We start from the raw sequence: 21792 nt of genomic DNA on the forward strand, positions 1-21792 counted from the left end.
GGCGGCGTGGGGAGTGAGGGGTGAGGCGCAGGAGAGGAGTGGACGACGGTTGGGGTTTTAGAGGCGTTTAGGGCGGGCTGGCGTCACAATTTGAAACAGGGCCAACTCGGCAATTTTGGTTTCGTATTCCCTCCCAAAAAATTTTGTGGCCAGTTGCCATTTTACGTATTCCCTCCTAAAAAATAGACATCTCGCCTTTTGAGGAGCCTATTTTCTATTTTAATAAATTTATTTTAAAAAATATTATATGACTAATCTAGTAATTGTTATCATGCATCATAAATATTACTCTCCTTTTTATATATTTGGTCAAACTTTTATGAAAGCAAGATATATTTTTTCGACGAAATGAGTATGTAGTGAATGGCCAAGCAAAAGAAAATGTATGCATATTTACAGTGACTAGGAAATGTGATTAGAGGATGGATGCTCAACGACCTAGGTTCCCGAGCTTCCAAAATAAAATAAGATTAAGGGCATATTTGGTTTGTGACACAAGTGGACAAAGTGTAGTGACTGAGTGCGTTTGGTAAGGATCTAGGTTCTCGAACATTTCATATTCAAATTCTCTCAAGAAACGTTTTTTGATGAATCAAAATCATTTCGTGAAATCATTCGGCTGGATTCTAATTCAAAATTATACTTTTTCATAAAAAATATTTCAATAAAAATATTTTTCAAAAAATTCAAAACTTTTTGTGGGTGAAGAACAACTTAAGTACAACATATTTTAACTTATCTTATTTAAAAAGAACTAACTAAAAAATCATGGTTGCTAAAGGGGGCAAGAATTAGAATCACGCGAAACCAGCTAGCAGGTGTTTCCCCTTACTATGCATAAAAACGAGAAACGTTTCTAGTGATTCTTGAGTGAAACGTTTCTCGTCTAACCCATTTGGCGGTGATTTAGGTATAGTGTACATCTAAAGCACACAATAAAACTATATATCTTGAAAAACCAAAATGTGTTATAATTTGGAATGAAGGGAGCAAGTCAAAACCGTTACCAAACTTTCCTTCTTTTCCCTATTTCAAAATTACAACCTAAAGATTTCTAGTTAAAACTTTTCCCAACATGTCTTTGACCTAGTTAAGGTTTTATTTAAAACCATTTTCTCTTTTTGTAAAAAAAAATTAGCGTTGGTTATGAGTCTCCACATGAATCCAACCCAAAGTCATTTAAATTTAAACATTTGTTAGAATCTCTTTCTAAGGATCTTTTAAATAAAAGTTTATCTTTCTAACTAATTTTGTGCATCCATATATATTAATAATAACATGCATTCGGTGCTTGGTCTTCATTCCGTCTTGTTTTGAGTTATTTTTTTGCTTTAAAAGTAATTAAAATTCTCAGCTTTGAATAAAAAGATAAAGTTTCTCTTTTTCAAGTCGATCACCAGACCAAAACACAACCCTCTGTCTCTTCTTCACTCTTCTCTCAGCTCAGTCGGTCCATTTCTCCTCCTTTCCTCCTGTTTTCTCTTGGCCCAATTCGTTTTCATTTCTCGCTCTTCCCGTGAGAGCCCACAAAGGCCTCAGCCTAGTTGAGACCGCCAGTAGCAGTGCACAACCTAGCACACTGCGGTTTCTTTTTATTTTCTATTTCCATAAAGTTTATTGATGCTGATCATGACCTGCACACATCTGATGTTGTGTAAATTTCTAGCTTGTAGAAATGCTGAGATTGGTAGTTGGGTTCATCTACACTCAAGGCTAACTGCGGAGTGGAGTTTAACCGACCTTCGCTACTAGGATTAGGCACTTTTTTGTGTTTTTGTATGATTTAGCCTAGAGGATGTGTATCCGAAATTATTACAAGAATCATGTTATGTAGATGCTCCTGTGGATTAGTAATCAATTGAAAAAAATCATAGTTAAGGTATCTTAGACTACTATAGAGGGGTAAAGGAGTCGATTTTTTTGTTTGATATTCTTGGTTCGTTTGTGTTTGGATCGTGGCTAAACTAATTCCTAGAATCTAGAGAGAAAAAATTCACATTTAAATCGATACCATGACAAACTTTTGTCATACTTGTGAGTATGGGATATAGGATTTCCATTTCACTGTATATTTTTTCGTCAAAATATATGGATCTTGTTTTGTTAACAAAATCACAAGAAATAGTGTGCCACAAACCATTTGCAAATCGGATATATGATTTAACAGATATTATCATTTGAATTTTGTAGCTAACATTGGACTATGCATAACCATTGGGCTACTGCCACGTCATTGCTTCTCCTATGTAGTCGGCCAAGCCAAAAAGAAAAAAGACGGAGAACGCTCACCGGTCAGCTATCCATCTTCGTCGTCTCTAGTTTTTTGGACGCTGGCTACCCTGCACGGCTGGCCGATCTGATCTGTGCCCCAACAACTTATCTTCTTCCTCCCGGTGTCTTCTCCCTCTCCGACGACCCTCACCCCCGCCGCCGCTCACCGCCCTGCCGTGCCGCGCTAGGGTTTCACCGTGGAGCTCCGATGAAACCTTAGCGCGCCCTGGCGGCCGCCTTCTCCCCCTCTTGTCAGAGCTCTGCCATGGCCATGGAGCTCCCCCGCCCCGACCTAGTCCGGCCACCTCCACCGCCGCCAGGGTCCCTAAACTGCCCTTCAGCCATCCTCACCGCCTGGCCGGCCTTTCTCCCCCTCAAAACCCTTCTCTTCTAAGGCTACCGGAGTTGGGAAAGAAAGGAGAAGCTCGCCGGAGTTAGGGAAGATGAGGGGGATGAGAGAGAGAGAGAGAGAGAGAGAGAGAGGAGAAGCTCGCTAGAACCCTAACTCGTAGATCCAGGAGGAGGAGTAGGACCCACCTCACCGGTGCCGTCGCCAGAACCTGCCGTCGCGTGGGGAGAGAGGGAGTCACGTGCGCGTGGGGAAGGAGCCGAAACCCGCCGCTGCGCTGTCGGAACCCGCCGCCGCCGAAGAGAGGGAGAAGCGTGCGCATGTGCATGGAGAAGGAGTGTGCATGGGGAGCGGGCCATGCGGTGGCCACTTAAATATTGCATTTTTTTATAACATCTTTGTCCCTAGTTGGCCGGGGTGAATTTTTTCCAAGACACCTCAAAATTTGACGTAGAACCAAATGCCAGCTAAAGGTTATAGGTATATCAAATTTTAATATGACATTCTTGACTTCCATCCTAAAACACTCTAAGTAGTTGTTCGGTTGATCTCTAGGGGTTAGAGGGGACAAGAGAGATATAAATTTAAAGCTTATTTAGCTGCACATCTATCCAGAAAATTGGAGTAGAAAAGTAACTAGTTTTTCATCAATCCTCCTTCAAAACATCTCAATACATGTAGAGAGTAAATTAGTGCAGTGAAACGATACCTCGGCTTGTTTGACTATACTTCAAGCCACCAGTCTATACGAATTGGAGTGAAAAAATAATAAATACTTATATTTATCTCAATCCGAATGTGTTGACGTAGATTGAAATAGAAAACTACTTAATTTCTTTCCTCTAGTAGAGTAGTAGCATATTAGCATTTATAGCATATATGAAAACAAAATTCGGCAGAAAATTTCGTCCCTTCCAACTTCCATTCCTCGCCTCTGCTGTCCAGAGACGGCGCGGGCGTATCAGCGGCGAGCAACGGCGCCGGGTGACGAGACGGGAGCTGGTGACTCCTCCACCTGGCAGGTGGGTCCTCCAAGGCAACGCATCGCATGCGGTCTTCTCACATCCAACGGTGGAGAGCAGAGGATGCCCCTCTGATCTGATCCAACGGCTGGAAAGGTCCAAGTGTGAACTCCGCCACCGCCGGTACGCGCACCCGGTCGAGTGTACCCGCGCACGAGGCGCCGACCCGGCCAGAGTCGCGGTCGCTGCCGCATGGCCCTGGCCTCCCTCGCGGCCTCGCTCCCAACCGCCGCCACCGCCGCCGCCTCCGCCGCGGTGAGATTCCGATTCCGCTTCCGCGTCGGCCGCGCCATGGCCTCCTCCTCCGCCGCCGCCCCAGGCGCGAGCGCGACCACAGGGGCCTCGCCGGCGAGGGTGGGCGTGGTACAGATGACCTCCGTCGGGGACGTCGACGCCAACTACGCCACCTGCTCCCGCCTCACCAAGGCAAGCCCTCCTCTAGTATCCCCGTCCCCTCTCCTAGACCCTAGATAGGCCACTGCCCGCCGCCGCCGCTAACGGGGCTAGCGCTGGTTGGACCGCCGCCGTGCCGTCCCGGGCGTAGTAGGTGTGTTCTGCAACTGATGATTAAGTAGCTTTGTGATGATGCAGAGCAGATGCTGTGCCTTGGTCCTGCACCTGGTTGTTCACTTGTTCGTGTTAAAATGGGGCTGTTTTGTATTTTGGATGGTGGGGATTGTGATGACGGAAATGCAATTTGTTTATCACTGATACAACCTATAATGAAAGAGGATAAATGCTCATGTGGGTATGCAAAATTTCCCTCCAATTTCACGTAAACACTGAACGCGAAGACAAGTAATTGTCAACGAATCTTGCTGGTTAGAACGTTGTGTTGCTTTTACTGTGTCAACTATAGTTTGAGAGAGCACACATGTATGGTGTTTGAAGATAAGCACGATTGTCATAGTTCAACAGCGTGGTGCAACCAGCTTTCCTTGGTGGTACGACAGCTAATCAACCTGCAAAAGATGGAGCTGTACACAATGTTGTGTATCTGATATTGACAGACCTGTTGGCAATAAGACTGACAGTTCTTTGTAGTTAGGACGACAGTAGCCTCATTGTACTGCCCATATTCATACCTTACTGGCTTTTGTAATATGGTTTTCTTAAGCTGTTTCTTCTATTGCTCCTGGTTTTTATATATGAATAATGCTGAGTAGACTAACATGGAAGCTTACATTAATATATATATTTTTTTAATTTAGGAAGCAGCTGCCTCTGGAGTGAAATTTCTTTGCTTCCCTGAGGTCTTCTCATTCATTGGATCCAAGGATGGCGAATCTGTTAAACTAGCTGAACCATTAGATGGGCCAATAATGCAGAGATATTGCTCACTTGCAAAGTTAGTGAGAACAAAATTGTTGCTTTTCTTTTAATATTTCACGTCTGTGACATTTCAATGTGCATAGACTATACACTGTATCATTTAATTTCCTGAAATGCTCCTGTATTCAGGGTATCTATATTCTGGTTGTCTAAATTGAATTTTTTTGTCACATCACATATCTTTTTTTTTATCATTTGTACATGTTATACTCCCCTGTCCATCTGTTTTAGCTTACAAAGACATATTTTAGCCCCTATGTATGCACCCAAGCATATATTTAACAATGTTACACTTTAACTGCGTATTTGGTAGTCTTCACAATTTTTTTGATACATACAGATTTCTACTATGAAATTTGCACTTGACATATGAAAGCTTCACTTGGCAGAGAATCAAGCATGTGGTTATCTCTTGGGGGTTTTCAAGAAAAGGGACCTGATGATTCTCACCAGTACAATACTCATGTATTAATTGATGATACTGGAAAAGTTAGGAGCTCATATCGAAAAATACATTTGTAAGTTCTTCAAGTTCGCATTTTGGCCAAAACATGCTTTTAGGAATATTTGCAAATAGCTGGAGCTTAATCACTTGCTTTTTTCTCTACTGTACAAAGTCTCTGAACTTTACATTGCATTTTTTTTTCCCTCGAACATGAAGGAGATCTGTGCATCATTTCATTGAGGAAGAAAAGAGAGTACATGGTGAGGAGGGTTCCAAATAAAACTCACATGCACAAAGCACTGCAACACACACAAACCAAGAACTCACAGCACACTCCACCTACTGAAGGCTAGACCTCTCACCTTTTGAGAAAGCTAAAGATGACCAGAAGTACCAAAGGGGTTCAGCCGCCCCAAATCCATGAGGGATGGCCTAACCAGCAACTCCTGAAGACATTTAGCTCCAGCTAAACACCACAAGGTTTCATTCATTCGCAATGGCCTGTAATACCACTACACCAGTGTTACATTCATCCTTGCACCATCAAAGACGCTCATTCTGGTGTTTCCAAATCTCCCAGGCCATTCCTAATTTCCATGGGCACCAACTTGACTGATGGACACCAGCAGTTGGGCACCGACCTTTTAGTGTTGGGCTGTGGCGACATGGCGATCAGACTCAGAGTTTGAAGAATTGTGCACCACACCTCCCACAAAAAACACAAGAGACTAGTATGTGTTGGATTGATTCCTCAGCTTGATTACAAAGCAAGGAGGCAGCAGGATGTGGAACCCACTCTTGGCAAGTCGATCGGCAGTCCAACACCAATTTCTCACAGCAAGCCACACGAAGAACTTGCAGCGTAGTGGATCCCAAGTAAAGTTCTCTTTCAAGGTGCAAAACAAATTGTACCCATAAAGAGAGCATTATAGGTGTTAGTCGCTGAATTCTCACTCTTGGTAGTAGGAGAATTCTTACTCTCATCGAGAGAGGATGACACTAGGAGTTGGGGCAATTTTCTTGTCTATTTCTCACACAAGCTCACACAAATGCCATACCAACCTGAGGGGTTGGGGTTACATATTTATAGGCTGCTAGCCAGCCAAGCATATGCCAAGATGCTAGTCTAAGATGCTAATATGCTGTCCTAGCTAAGATGCTGTCCTCTAGTCTAAGATGCTGTCCTCTAGTCTAAGATGCTGTCCTAAAAACAGAATAACAGCCACAAGGACCATGACCATGTGAGCATCATAGCCCCACAAAGACCAGCCACACATGAGACTTATCCATCATTCTCCCCCTAAGTCTTGTGCGTCGTCTTGTGGGAGAGTTGAACCATCCCGGTCCTGGAGCAGAGCTCAAGGAACTTGATCCTCCCAAGGGGCTTGGTGAGCAGGTCCGCAAGCTGGTCCTTGGTGTTGATGTAGCTCGCCTTGATGCTCCCTTCCTCCAACAACCTCGGATGAAGTGGTACCTCACCCGGATGTGCTTGCTGCGTTCGTGGAACACGGGGTTCTTTGCCAAGGCCAGAGCGGACTTGCTGTCCACCCTGAGCTCCACCGCTTTAGTGTCTCTGCCGAGGAGATCATCAAGCAGTCGAGCGAGCCAGAGCGCCTGAGTCGAAGCGGTGGAGGCCGCTATGTACTCGGCCTCGCAGCTGGACAGGGCCACCACCTGCTGCTTGACCGACTGCCAGCTAACGAGGCACTTGCCGAGGAAGAAGAAGATCCCGCTCGTGCTCTTGCTGGTGTCGATGTCGCCGGCGTGGTCGCTGTCGCTGTACCCGACGAAGTGTGCCGCCCCAGGGCACCTCGGGTAGTAGAGGCCGTGGTCGAGAGTCCCCGCAACGTAGCGGATGATCCTCTTCACAGCCTGCTGGTGCTCCGTCGTCGGTCGCTGCATGAACCGACTAACGTAGCCGACGGAGAATGCCAAGTCCGGCCGTGTGTGGGCGAGGTAGCGAAGGCTCCCCACAAGACGCCGGTACTGCGTAGCGTCCACCTCCTCCGTCGTGCTGTCGCGGCTCAGCTTCAACCTCTCCTCCATCGGAGTGAGAGCTGGGTTGCAGTCGGTAAGCCCAGCTAGCTCAACGACGCGCTTGGCATAGGCGGTCTGTCGAAGCGTGATCCCAGAGTCATCCTGGTGTACCTCGATTCCCAGGTAGAAGGAGAGAGGCCCCAGGTCACTCATCTGGAAGGTGGCCTTCATCTCTTCCTTGAATGCCGCCACCTCCGCATCCTTGGTGCCGGTGATCACCAAGTCGTCGACGTAGATACCCACCAGCAGGGCATTACCTCCATTGCCCCGTCGGTAGATGGCCGCCTCGTGCGGGCTTTGCTCGAAGCCCATCCCCTTTAGCGTGGAATCCAGCTTGGCATTCCACGCCCTCGGTGCCTGCCGCAAGCCATAGAGGGCCTTGCGCAGGCGGAGCACCTTGCCCTCCTTGCCGGGGATCGTAAATCCCGGCGGCTGGTGCACGTAGACCTCCTCCTTCAAGTCGCCGTTAAGGAACGCCGACTTGACGTCCATGTGATGAACACGCCAGCCCTCCTGGGCAGCTAGCTCAAGGAGGAGTCGCACGGACTCCATCCGTGCCACGGGAGCAAAGGCGTCGTCGAAGTCGACCCCCTCCTGCTGCACGAAACCTCGTGCCACCAAGCGAGCCTTGTGCTTGACGATGGCGCCGGCTTCATCCCTCTTCAACTTGTACACCCACTTAAGGGTGATCGCGCGGTGACCATGAGGAAGGTCAGCAAGCTCCCAGGTGCGGTTCTTCTCAACCGCATCCATCTCCAACTGCATCGCGGCGCGCCATGCCGCGTGTCTCTCGGCCTTTGCAAACGACCGAGGCTCGCCGTCGTCACACGCAAGGTGCAACTGCGCCTCCAGGTCGTGAGGCACCGGTCCCGGCACCGGCTGGTCGTCGAGAAGGTTCTCCACCGTACGGTACCGCAACGGCTCGCCGTCGTGGTACGCGTCGACGCGCTCCTCGTCGTGAGAGAGCGGAGTAGCGAGCTCAACCGGGCCGTGCTCGACACGAGCTGGTGGTGGAGTAGACGTGCCCGGAGTGGTGCCTGTCGGTGCTGGAGTGCGTGGCGTTGCCGGCTGTGGTGGAGCCGGCGAAGAGCTCATCGCAGCCGAGGTCCTGGCTGGAGAGCGTGGTGCTGTCGGAGTAGCAGGTGCCGGGGTCGGTGGAGGCTCAGAGACTGGGGTAGACGTGCTCGCCAAAGAAGAACTGCCTACTCCCCCAGTTCCCTCGAAGTGGACGTACTCGACAGTGAAGTCGTCGTACGTCGGAGCCGAGCCGTCGTCCACTGCCTTGTCCCACGCCCATCCTCGCCCTTCGTCGAACACAACGTCGCGCGCCGTGCGCACACGCTGTGTCTTCGGGTCGAGGATGCGGTAGGCCTTCGAGCCCTCCGCGTAGCCGATGAACACTCCCGGAGTGCTCTTGTCGTCGAGCTTGCTGATGTGGCCAAGCTCCTTGGCGAACGCGAGGCAGCCGAAGACCCGCAAGTGGGAGACCGCCGGCTTGCGCCCATGCCAAGCCTCGTACGACGTCCTGCCGTCGAGCGCCTTGGTAGGCGAGCGGTTGAGGATGTAGACGGCCGTCACCACCGCCTCTCCCCAGAAGACAACCGGCATCCCCCTCTGCTTGAGGAGGGCCCGAGCCATCCCCACAACCGTCTGGTTGCGCCGCTCGACGACGCCGTTCTGCTGCGGGCTGTACGGCGCGGAGTAGTGGCGCTGAATGCCCTCGTCAGCGCAGTACGACGCGAATTCAGCCGCCGTGAATTCGCCGCCGTTGTCGGTGCGCAGCACGCGCAGCTTGCGGCCGCACTCCGCCTCCGCAGCAGCCTGCGCGCGTCTAATGGCGTCCGCAGCCTCTCCTTGCTGCCGAGGACCATCACCCACATGTAGCGGGAGAGGTCGTCGACGAGCAGCAGGAAGTAGCGTCGTCCTCCCGGTGTGGCCGGTGTCACCGGGCCACACAAGTCCCCGTGCACGAGCTCGAGCCTCTCCTTGGCTTGAAAGCTCGCCCGCTGGGGAAAGGGGAGTCGCCTCTGCTTCGTCAACACGCAGACGTCGCAGAGCTGCTCCACATGGTCGAGGCACGGCAGGCCTCGCACCATCTCCGTGGCACTGAGCCGCTTCAGGGCCTCAAAGTGAAGGTGCCCGAAACGCTCGTGCCACTGCCACGCCTCGTCGTCCCGACGAGCAGTGAGACAGAGGGGTTGTGCCACCTGCACGTTAAGGACGTAGAGTCGATTTGCGCTTCTGGATACCTTGGCAAGAAGGCGACGACGACGATCCCAAATCCTCATGACTCCGTCCTCAACCACCACGCGCGAACCGTTCTCATCCAGCTGTCCCAAGCTGATGATGGAGTTCCTCAACGCGGGGATGTAGTAGACTCCGGTGAGCAGCCTTTGCTCACCAGACACGGCGGTGAAGATGATGGAGCCGACGCCCTTGATCTCCACGCCGGAGGCATCCCCAAACTTGACGGAGCCTCAGACGCTAGAGTCAAGCTCGGTGAAGAACTCCCGTCGACCGGTCATGTGATGGGTGGCGCCGGTGTCGAGGCACCACCCGTCAGTCTTGTCGTTGCCGGAGCTGTCGCCGAGGAGGGCGTGTGCTTTTGGCTCGTCAAGGTGGAGGAGAGCCGCTGCGGCCGATGCCGCTGGAGGTAGCTCGATGCTGGCATGTGCCATGAACAGAGCCGGCTCCTCCTCCGCCTGTGCGACGTGGGCCTAGCCGCGTCGTGGCTGTCGACAGTCCTTGGCCCAATGGCCAAGCTGGCCGCAGTTGCGGCAGGCGTCGTCTCGTGCCGGCTTGTGCCTGCCGGCGGCGCCGCCCTGGGCGCCTCCGCGGGCATCACCCTCGGCACGTCCTCGCGCCCCGGCCTGGGCGTCTCTGCGCGCCTTGCGTGGCTTGCCACGCTTGCGGCCGCCTGTCGCGGAAGAAGGCTCCCCCTTCCTCCGGTCACCTTGGCTGGCAAGCCACTACTCCCTAGTGAGAAGGAGCTTCCCGCCAGTGGTGATGGGCCCCGAGAGGGACTGTGGCTCATCGCTGTCGACGACCTATCGCCTCCTCGATCGACATCGTGGAGAGATCCAGCAGAGACTCGATCGAGCGAGCCATCTGCTTGTACTTCTCGGGGACGCGGCAGAAGAGCTTTTCGACAGCTCTCTCCTCGCCGTAAGTGTCGTCGCCGAACTGCACCATCTTCTGTAACAGAGTGTTGAGACGGAGAGCAAAGTCATCAACGTCCTCACCTGGCTTGAAGGCCAGGTTCTCCCACTCCTTGCGAAGTGCCTGCAGTGTGGACTTGCGGGCGCGGTCGCTGCCGATGCGTGCCGCAGCGATGGCGTCCCAAGCCTCCTTGGCAGTCCGCTTGCTGGTAAGCGAGAACTGCATCTCGGGCGGAACTGCAGCGATGAGAGCATCCAGCGCCCGTCGATCTAGGTCGTAGTCGACGTCGCCGTACCGGACTGCCTCCCACATGTGCCGCACCTGGAGCTTTACCCTCATCACCGCAGCCCACTCGACGTAGTTGGTCTTGGTGAGGGTAGGCTACCCACCGCCGGGACCGACGTCCCTGACAACAGCCTGGAGCCCGTGGTAACCACGGTACCGATCCGGGGAGAGAGAGCCACGCTGCCTGTGAAGGCCGCGCTCTCCATCGACCCGTCGGTACCGATCCGGGGAGAGAGAGCCACGCTGCCTGTGAAGGCCGTCCATCGACCCGTCCGCCACCGTTGCCGTGCGCGCCTCCTCCAGGAGCGCCACCGGCGCGTCCGCGCCTGTCTGGGCTGCCGCCGCGCTCATGGGCGTGCGCGGCTGCCCCAGGAGCGCCACCGCCGTGCGCGCCTCCTCCAGGAGCGCCGCCGGCGCGTCCGCGCCTGTCTGGGCTACCGCCACGCTTGTGGACGTGCGCGGCTGCCCACTGCACCGCCCGCGCTCGCGCTGCCTCCCTCCCTAGCAGCTCGAGGTCCGCGTCGGCGGTGTCGTCAGCGGAAATGGAGCTGCCGATGCTGCCGCGCAGAGCCTCGACCTCCGCTGCCGCCGCACGCGCTGCATTCGCCGCCGCCGCTGCCTCCGCCTCCGCTCTGGCTGCTGCCAGCTCCGCCGCTGCCAGCCTCGACGCCCTTGCCGCCGCCGCAGCGGTCTCTGCCGCCGCTCGCTCGCGTTCCTCTGCCGCGGCAAGTTCGGCCTCCTGCCGACGCCGCGTGCTCGAGGCGACCGAGCGCTGAGACTGCCCTGCGGACATGACGCGCTACCGAGGGGGCTGCTGCGTGGGGAGAGGGCTGCTTCAGACGAGCTAGGAGAGGAGTGAACAGGAGCGGCCGGAGGAGCTGCTGCTGCTAACAGCTGGGGCTGTTGTGGGGCTGGGAGAGAAGATGAGCAAGAGATGCTTAGGCTACAGGATAATACGGCTCTGATACCAGTTGTTAGTCGCTGAATTCTCACTCTTGGTAGTAGGAGAATTCTTACTCTCGTCGAGAAAGGATGACACTAGGAGTTGGGGCAATTTTCTTGTCTATTTCTCACACAAGCTCACACAAATGCCATACCAACCTGAGGGGTTGGGGTTACATATTTATAGGCTACTAGCCAGACAAGCATATGCTAAGATGCTAGTCCTAGTCTAAGATGCTAATATGCTGTCCTAACTAAGATGCTGTCCTCTAGTCTAAGATGTTGTCCTAAAAACAGAATAACAGCCACATGGACCATGACCATGTGAGCATCATAGCCCCACAAAGACCAGCCACACATGAGACTTATCCATCAATAGGAAGGCTTGCTGGAACAATTTCCAGACCTCGTGAGTTTCCAATGATATTGACCAACCACTCCTTGCTGCAGCTCCGAACCATCCACCAGATCCCAAACGAGAATATACTCTCTTAGGACCTGTACAGAAAGAACCACTGTGCGACACTTCATAGGTCTTTTGGGAATTACTTTGTGAAGATTAGGAGCCATTTCAGGGTTTGTCTTCTGGCCTAGCCATCTATCAAACCAGAACAAGGTACTCTGTCCATTGCCAATAATTGATTCCATAGTCATACTGAATAAAACTCGGGCATTTTGAGGAACTTGAATGGGCAAACCCAGCCCATGGGCGGGAAGGATCTGTTTTCTCAAGCCACAGCCATCTGATGCGAAGAACCCAATCCAATTTCTCCAGACTGTGAATGCACAGCCCTCCAAACTGAAGTGGCCGCTGTATCTTCTCCCAAGCCTCCGTTAACCTTGTCACGCCTGAGCCACAGAAAACCCCTACTACACCTTTTGTTAATGGCCTTGATCACCCATTTACTGATTTACATTACATCTTTATGATGTTTAGTGATAGTTCTGTTTTTCTATATAATGTTGTAGTGGCTTTTGCTGGCAGTGTTGTCATTTGAAATCACAGTTGAGTTGTTTTGTTGGTGTGGTGGCGGCCAGTTCTGAGGCCCTTAGAGCCTCCAGCATCGTCATTTTTAGTACATCTTGCTAGCTCAGTAGGCGATGGAACACTGTATTGCTGAGGGTAAAACGTGATATGATATTCGCAGAAAACTGTAATATCGTTGCTCCTGTAATGAAACTGGGGTTCATCCTGTTATGGGAAAAAATATGTTATTTTCTTTTCCATCTGTGTCAGTGAGCAAACACGATGCCACATTTCATTATTTCAGCACTATGAGTTGGTTGTTCTTGAATTAGGGAAACACCATTAATAGTGATAAACTCAAAGACATGAAAACATTTCAGCTATACTGGTCCTAGCACAGAAGTATATTTACGAATATTCTGTCAAATTCTTCCTTTTCTCTCTTTCCTTGTTACTATTTTCTCATTGCTGCACTGCACCTTGTGCGTTCATCTTCTGTGGCGAAGGTTTGATGTTGATGTACCTGGCAATATGGTGTACAAGGAAAGTCGTTTCACAACTGCAGGTAATTATATATGTCAAAAAATATCTGTTTTCTTGCAGAGATTGATCTGTTGTTTCTAATACATATAAACTTTTCGTCGTTGGTTCAAACCGCTGCTATATGATTGAATTTTACACATTAGTTTTTTCAGGCAATGAGTCCATGAAATTATGTACAATATACTCATAACAGGCTTATAAATATAAATTTACTCTTGGAACAAAATATATGCTTCTAATGGTATGCAGTTCTCTTGGTTGTTCGATTAAAAACAAATTTTATGCTTTTGCTCATCTTTGTTCTTTTAAATTTTTTCTTCTATTTATAACAATACAAAATCATTCAGACCCCTAGAGATTGTTCAAGAACTGCATGTAGCAGTTTGTTTATAACAATTCTTCCCTTTTTTATTCTTATACTTCTGAATATCTTATGTTGAGCAAAATATTGTGGTAGAAGTAACGTCCTGTTGGCTTGGCTGAAAGAATATTGTTTTACGGTAGTACTGTAATAGTGCTGTCTTGGATGAAGTAGTACCTGCTGTTGTAATATTGAACTGCAATTGATTCCATATGATGTTTTCTCTCTCTTGTTACTTATTAGGCGATACAATTGTTGCTGTGGATAGCCCTTTTGGACGGTTGGGGCTTACTGTTTGCTATGATTTGAGATTCCCAGAGCTTTATCAAATTTTGCGATTTAAGCATCAAACACAGGTGGTTACTCATTCTAATATACTTCACACAAGAAATATGATTGATTATATTGGATGCCAATATGCCATCCTATCATAGAAAGTGTAGAGGGGATGCATATTTTGTGAATTGTGATCCTGTCTTAATTTTGTCTCATAGGTATTACTAGTACCATCTGCATTCACAAAGATAACTGGGGAGGCACACTGGGAAATTCTCCTCCGTGCTCGTGCAATTGAGACACAATGTTATGTATGTTAATCAAACCCTTCTATCTTCTTTGACATGTGGCACACATTTCACATTTGGAAATCGAATTATCTCATGTTGCCCAATTTTGTTGGCAACATGAGATAGATAAAATAAAAAGTTAATGCCGGACCAATTATACAACATCTGCTTTTCTGTTGTGATTTTAAAACAGCAGTGTTCGAAACCATTTGTAGGTTATTGCTGCTGCTCAAGCTGGAAAGCACAATGAAAAAAGAGAAAGCTATGGTGATTCTATAATTATTGATCCATGGGGAACAGTGATAGCTCGACTTCCAGGTATATGTTTTTCATCTCTTTACTTTTTTGAGTTAAGATTCTTTTGTGTATCTTCACTGGGACTTCTTTGTTCATGATTTATCTGACTTTACTCAAATGCCTCATTTTTTACTTATTAATGCTGCATCAGTTATCTATATTTGTTAGGATGAAATGCTTGATGTGGAACACAATTGGCGTGTATTACATGCTGCATGTTTATGCTAGTGCCCTTTTTGTCCGAAGACCTGTGAAACAACTGTCTCTACACATATTTTGATGCAATTGCTTGATTAAAAAAATGTGGTTGCAGATCGGCTCTCGACTGGATTTGCAGTTGCAGATCTTGATTTATCAAAAGTTGAGGCTGTGAGAACTCGAATGCCAATCTCAGAGGTACTACTGCTTTCCCAGGCACCCACCATCCCTTTGTTCCAATTTCAACCAAGACCAGAAGTTCTTCTGTAACAAATTACTCGTCCTATGTTTTGCAGCACCGGAAGTTCGACAGCGATTGGAAATCCACGACTCTTTGATAGCTGAGGGCTGGTCCTGTGTTTCCTATGTTTGTATACACATATAGTTGACAAATTCATCTATGCATAATCACCACAGGTTTGGTCTGTTTGTGACTGGGAACTCCAGCAAGAGAAAGGTGGTTGAACAAAATAAGTTGCAAAGGCGATAGCATTGTGTAGAAAATGGTAGACATCAGTGCAAGTTGAAATTTGTCTTTTATCTGCCAAGGACAACTTGTAGCAAAAATGTTGTGACAATTGTCAGCTTCATAATATTCAGATGTAACAGGGCTGAGATATTGTTATTCCATTGTTATTAAAATAAAGTTTTCAGGTCGTAGAGTATTGGGATCTATTTAAATTCAAATGACCATTCCCATTGAGATTGTAAATGATCGGAAATCCAAATGGAGTGACACCTGGTGATAATATCATGATCTAGAAATTGGTTAAACTTGGATGTCTGAATCTTCACATGGAAATGGAAAGCACGAAACGAAGTGTCGGTGTTTCGGACCGGGGGGTCCTCAACCAGCCAGTAAATGTGAACTGCGTGCCCCTAATCCCGGATGGTGATGCAAAGAGACACAAGATTTATACTGGTTCAGGCAATCGATACCCTACATCCAGTCTGAGAGATCGATTCTTGTATTCCTTGCACCGAAGTGCTTGCAGTAGGGGGTTACAAGCTAGGTGAGAGAGGGAGCTAGTCCCAGGTCTCGGTGAGGTGTCGTGTGGGCTGCTTGAGACGTTGCTCTCAAGCGGCTGGGAAGTGTGTGTGTTACAGGGCGTTATTCTTCGTCCGTCCCCCAGAAATAGCCCAAGGGTAGTACATGATCTAACTATACGGCGTCGTGCAAACAGGGGCGGCATGTCCGAGCCCTATGGCGGCGTAGTCGTCGGAGTGGTCCGTCCTTGGAGCACTGGGGCGGCGTACTGGTCACATCCGATCCTGTGCGTCATGGGAGCTCCCGGGCTGCCTCGGAGTGGGTGCGACGGTCAGCGTGCGAGTCGCTGTGGATTGACTGTGCGCGAGGCCGAGGCTCGGTCGGTGCCGAGGCCGCACCGCAGTGGGGGGTCTCGGCGGACACGAATCCCGAGATAGCCGAGACCTTGGTGCATAGTGTCGAGGCCCTGAGAGAGCGGTTGATCTGGTGCGCTGGCTCGGAGGCGGTGATGACCCGGACCAGGCTGTCCATGTAGTGTTGTTTTCGAGGCAGGGATCGCGGGGCACAGTGTAGTGCGAGCGCTGATCGGGGGCACAGCGTCAGAATACAGTGACCGGTAATCCCCGCCGTGCCCTGTCTCAGCCGGTATGGCGCCGATGCGACCTCATGTCCCGTCGGCCATTCCGCGGTGTCGAGCCGTTGTCCGGCTGAGATTGCGGGAGTGGTTGACGTATTAATGGGACATGACGTGCTGTCGGGAAGACCGGCCGAGGCGGGGGCGACGGGCTATGGATAAGCTGGCCTCGCGCGATACGGAGAATGAGGCCTCGCGCGAGGCTGAGATTGCACTCCTTGCCGAGGCCTTCCGTGAGAGGCCTCGCGCGAGGCGGAGATTGCACTCCTTGCCGAGGCCTTCCGTGAAAAGCCTCGCACGAGGCGGAGATTGCGTCAGGACGCCGAGACCTCTTGTGCGAGGCTCGAGGCGAGGCGGAGAGCCTGGTGGGCTCGGACGTGGCCGGTGAGGGGCCCACGGCTTACCTTCTAGCTTTGTTTTTTGATGGGACTTAAGTGACCCTTTTGATGTTTGCTCGGGGTACCCTGTTCTACGGTACCCGACAGTAGCCCCCGAGCCTCCGGGGGAGTGCGTGCACTCTCCCTGAGGGTTTGCCGAGGCTTGGTTCATAGCCGCTCCCGTAGGAATTGGGTTTTGTTTCTTGAGGTTTCGGTGGGTGCGCGCGAGCGCACCCGCCGGGTGTAGCCCCCGAGGCCCTGGAGGAGTGGAGTTACTCCTCCAGGGGCTTTTTTCGTTTTCGTGTTTGAGTGAGGAGTTTTTATCGTATTTGCCGAGCCCACAAGTGCAAGTTCGGGTCGCGGGGGTCTCGGTGAGGTTGCAGGAAAAGCCCTCTAGCCTCCGCACGGAGCGAGAGGTCCGTCAGGGGTCCCCTGGCTTTTGGTACGACCCTCACGCTTCCTTTTCGCTCGGAAGGAGGGGTGGAATGTGCCAGGCTACCCTTGATGGACACGAGCGTGGGCACTTCCGGTGAGCTGTTATCGGGTGAGTCCGAGTGGAGGCCCGTGCCCCGTTCGCTAGGGGACGGCTAGCGGTCCAGAGACACACTCCAAGAGTACTAGAGGGTTTCTCTAGTGGGTGCCGAGGCCGTTCGCTGGGCCTCGGTGGCTCGGTGCCTCCCTATGGTGGGATCCCATTCGGAGACTTCCCTGCCGGTCTCAGACACGACCTAGGACGTCCTAAGCGATTGTTCACTCGGGCCTCGGCCATTCGTAGGCTCGCCCCGAAGTCGTCCCTGACTCTGTTGCCCTGAGGCGGCTGTCGAAACCTCTGGGGGCCCAGCCTTCGAACCCCTGGACCGTAACGGGCTCGGTGCCCTTTATCGTATTTGTAACGAAACTTCTAGCGTGGACTTAGACCGTTTGTCTTTGTCTTGGGTCAGGAGGAGCCCCCGAGCCTCCGCCTAGAGCAAGAGGGCGGTCAGGGGTCCCCTGACTTTTTTATTCGACTCTCACATATCCTTTTCGTTCGGACATAGGGTTTGTTTGCCGAGCCCATTCGGGTGCGAGCCGGAGCCGCTGGGTCTCGGCAAGGTTGCAGGAAGAGCCCCTAGCCTCTACATGGAGCAAGAGGGCCGTCGGGAGCTCCCCTGGCTTTTTATACGTCCCTCGCGCGTGAGGGTTTGTTTGCTGAGGCCCCTTTGGGCGCAAGCCTGGGTTGCGGGGTCTCGGCATATCTGCAGGAAGAGCCCCCTAGCCTCTGCACGGGGCAAGAGGGCCGTCAGGAGCTCCCCTATCTTTTTGTACGACCCTCATGCTTCCTTTTCTCTCAGAAGGAGGGTTTGTTTTGCCGAGCCCCTTCGAGTGCAAGCTAGGGTCGCTGGGTCTCGGCAAGGTTGCAGGAAGAGCCCCTTAGCCTCTGCATAGAGCGAGAAGGCCGTCAGGGGTTCCCCTGACTTTTTGTACGACCCTCACGCTTTCTTTTCGCTCAGAAGGAGGGGTGGAATGTGCCTCGCTACCCTCGATGGGTACGAGCGGTGGCACTTCTGGTGAGCTGTTATCGGGTAGTCCGAGTGGAGGCCCGAACCCCGTTCGCTAAGGGTCGGCTAGCGGTCCGGAGACGCACTCCAAGAGTACTAGAGGGTTTCTCTAGTGGCTGCTGAGGCCGTTCGCTAGGCCTCGGTGGCTCGGTGCCTCTCTACGGTGGGATCCTATTCAGAGACTTCCCTGCCGGTCTCGGACACGACTTAGGGAGTCCCAAGCATTTCGCTTGCTTGGGCCTTAGCCCCGCATAGGCTCGCCCGTGGTCGTCCCTGACTCGGTTGTCCTGGGGCGGCTGTCGAAACCCCTTGGGGCCCAGCCTTCGAACCCCTAGACCGTAATAGGCTCAGAGCCTGGTTCCTTCATCTGAAAGGAATAGGCCGGGGGGAATACCTTCCCCATTGGCTCGGCAACGGGTGGCACGCCTTTTGAGGCGGTTTCCTAGGGAGGCGAAACGATGCCTGCTGCCGTAGTGGCCGAGCGTGACGTGGTGGATGGGACGTAATGTTCCCGCAATTAATGAGAAAGAAGTGGGCGCGTGGGCGACAAAATTGGCTCGTGGTTAACCGCGCCGGATCGGGGGGAAACTTCCCCGATTTCATCACCCATTCATTTCGCCTTCCCCCTACATAAATACTCGAAGAGTCTCGCCCCTCCTCACCTTACCTTGCTTGCATTAGCTCCGCCTCCATCGAGCCGTCGCTAGAGCAGCGGGTGCCGGGAAGAAGGGAGAAGAGCGAGAAAAAGCGAGAGCGTGGGAGAGAGAAAAACTCACCGCCGCATCTGATCCCTCCATCGCACTCATGGCCGGCGACATCGTCGTTGTCGAGGTGGACCCCTGGGATCCTTCCGATGTTACCGTGGAGACACTCCAGTCGCTCGTCGACGGTGGACTCCTTCGCCCGGTGACGGACCCCACCAGGCCGGAGTGGATTGCTCCGTACGGCGAGCCAGAGCCGAGGCCTCACGATGACTACGTCGTGAGCTTCGTCTCCTTTCACGAGCGTGGCCTCGGCGTCCCGGCGGATCGGTTCATGCGGGCGCTCCCGCACTACTACGGCGTGGAGCTCCACAACTTCAATCCCAACTCCATCGCTCAGGCGGCTATCTTTGTTGCCGTCTGTGAGGGGTATTTGGGGATTGCTCCCCATTGGGAGTTGTGGCTCCATCTATTTCGGGCGAGGCACACCACCAAGTCGACGGGCACGTCGGGTACGAGGAAGGCGACGAGGGCCAACGGCTACACTCTCCAAGTGCGCCAGGACCGCCAACACCTCTACATCCCGGCCTAGTTCACGTCCTCCAACCGCCGGTGGTACACGAGCTGGTTCTACCTTCATAACGACGACGGAGGACTTCCCCCCTACACTAGGCGGATTGTGGGGAGCTGCCCGGAGAGATGGAAGTACGGCATCCCGAAGGACGACCAGCCCAAGCTGCATCTGCTTCTGGAGGGGCTGGAGAGGCTGCGGGGCCATGGCCTCACCGTGGCTATGGTCGTGGCTACCTTCCACCGCTAGAGGGTGCTGCCGCTGATGGCTTGGCGGCGGCGGCTGTTTGAGATGAAGCCGGGTGAGCCCATTGAGGGCATCCGGATGTCCTCCTCCGCCCTTTTTGACGAGGAAATTGTTCGTCGGGTTGGGGAGACGGTAGAGGCGAAGCTGAGGGGCAGCAACCTAACCCCCATCGTGATGCGACCATCGCGGGGGTTCCTCTCGCTGGTAAGTCGTGTGCCGCCATAGCCCCCGAGCCTCCTCCGTCTCTCCTACCTTCTCATGCGCGTTCGCCATTCCTATAGGGGATGAGGGACGTGCGCGCTTCTCCGTCGCCCGTCCCCGAGGACACGAGGTGGCAGGCGATCAACCGGGCGCACGCCGATGCGCAGAAAAAGAGGAAGGACGCCGAAGCGGCGAAGCGCACGAAGAAGATCCTCACGCGCGAGGAGCTAGACAAGCGCCGCCGTCAACAAAGGAAGGACGGTCTTTCGTTGGAGGAATCCCCGTCGTCGTCGCTGTTGATGGAGGCCTTGGACGGGGATGACGAGGGCGAGGTGGGGCGAGGTCCCCTGGACCATCTCCCTGACGTAGTGGAGGTGGTACCCGAGGCGTTGGCAAGCAGCCCGGCACTCCCGGGAGGAGGAGGAGAAGCGGACCCGGGGTCGGCGATTGCCCACTCTGGGGCCGAGGCCGACATGCCCGGGGCGTGGGCGTTGGGCAAACGCGCCGTCAGCCCGGTGGGCTCGACGGCGATGGTGGAACGAGTGGCGACGGAGGCGATGCAACCGCCCCCGTAGAGGACCGACGGGGCGCCGGGGTCCTTTGAGGACCGGCCAACGCCGATGGACATGGAGGCGATGCCTCTGCCGCCGCCACCACCTTTGTGGATGAGGGTCGCCGTGGTGAAGCGGTTGCTGCCCCGTTCGAGGTAGGTGTATCTTTGGTGGGGTCACAGCGCCTTCCGTTCGCTCTTTGGTCCCATGCTGACCCTGTAGGTGATTTTTCCTTAGTCGGAAGCGGCCTGCGGACGAGCTTCCCTTGGCGCCCCTTAAGGCGCTCAAGGCGAGCCCCGGCTCCTCCGCCCACTGGGTGGTGGAGGCATAGGCCACTATACAACACGGCGCGGCGTCAGCAAGGGCCGACCCGAAGGAGCCGGCCGCCTAAGGAGGGGCTGCTGAGGCGACCCCGACACAGATGGGGGAGGGAGTGTTTCCGCCCCGCGAGGGCGAGGCTCATGAGTCGGATGGGGCCGGCGTGCCCTTGGTTGCCGAGGCCCCCGGGGTCTCCGAGGCTGAGGCGACGGAGGCTGGGGCGCCCAAGACTGCTGAGACCGCAGCGGCGGGGGTCGGTGTTTCTATGACCACCGAGGCCACGATGGTGGAGGCCGGAGCCCCCAAGACCATCGAGGCCATGACTGCGGAGGCTGGAGCCCCCGAGATCGCTGAGGCCAATGTGATGGCGGTGAGGCCGTCTGCCTAGGAGGCAGAGATGAAGGTGGCGGAGGCCTTGGTGGCGCCCTTGGGTCAGGGCCCGCCGTTGTTACGAGAGAGCGCCCGGGAGGCGGAGGTCTATTCGATCTCCTCCGACGATACTTCTCGGGCGCGGGGGGTGGTTGACGCCAAGGAGACCGGCGCCATGGAATAGCCGGCTCCAACCTTGGGCGAGGGAAGCTCGGCCCTCGTGCGGGTGCGACCCGAGCCCCGCGGGTGGGAGCACCCACGCGTACTGTGGTGGAGCCAGGACGACCCTGAGGGGGAGCCCCTGTTCGCTCTCAAGGACACAGCCGAGGGCGGGCGCTGGGACACCTTCGAGCAATACCGCCAGCTGGCGGAGCGGTCGCTTCGGACGGCGCTGTCCGTGGTGGCCGACGAACTGCCTGGAGTCACCCAGGTTCGTGTTTTCTTTTCTCGTGCGACATTATCTTTTTCTGAGTTTTGTTGCAATCAATGACCCTTGTTCTACTTCCCCAGGAGCTCAAGACCCA

At 53.1% G+C, this 21792-nt stretch overlaps 1 protein-coding gene across 1 annotated transcript; it reads left to right on the forward strand.

The window, feature by feature from the left end:
• Window positions 1-3780: 3780 nt before the first annotated feature.
• LOC136508053 (deaminated glutathione amidase, chloroplastic/cytosolic) lies at window positions 3781-15486 on the forward strand. Its single transcript, XM_066502661.1, has 9 exons — window positions 3781-4068; window positions 4854-4990; window positions 5364-5492; window positions 13316-13374; window positions 13957-14069; window positions 14208-14300; window positions 14495-14597; window positions 14890-14972; window positions 15071-15486. The coding sequence occupies exons 1-9, from the start codon at window positions 3835-3837 to the stop codon at window positions 15110-15112; spliced, it is 993 nt and encodes a 330-aa protein (XP_066358758.1). The 5' UTR covers window positions 3781-3834; the 3' UTR covers window positions 15113-15486.
• Window positions 15487-21792: the final 6306 nt, after the last annotated feature.

This window comes from Miscanthus floridulus, chromosome 15, assembly GCF_019320115.1.
Source record: "Miscanthus floridulus cultivar M001 chromosome 15, ASM1932011v1, whole genome shotgun sequence".
NCBI lineage: Eukaryota > Viridiplantae > Streptophyta > Magnoliopsida > Poales > Poaceae > Miscanthus > Miscanthus floridulus.

What these genes read in the sequence shown, in the direction of transcription:
- LOC136508053 (XM_066502661.1), top strand. Translation starts at nt 3,835, where the DNA reads ATGGCCCTGGCCTCCCTCGCGGCCTCGCTCCCAACCGCCGCCACCGCC. An exon ending in AGATATTGCTCACTTGCAAA is followed by an intron (nt 4,991 to 5,363) that starts GTTAGTGAGAAC and finishes TTCACTTGGCAG; the next exon opens with AGAATCAAGCATGTGGTTAT. An exon ending in AAGTCGTTTCACAACTGCAG is followed by an intron (nt 13,375 to 13,956) that starts GTAATTATATAT and finishes GTTACTTATTAG; the next exon opens with GCGATACAATTGTTGCTGTG.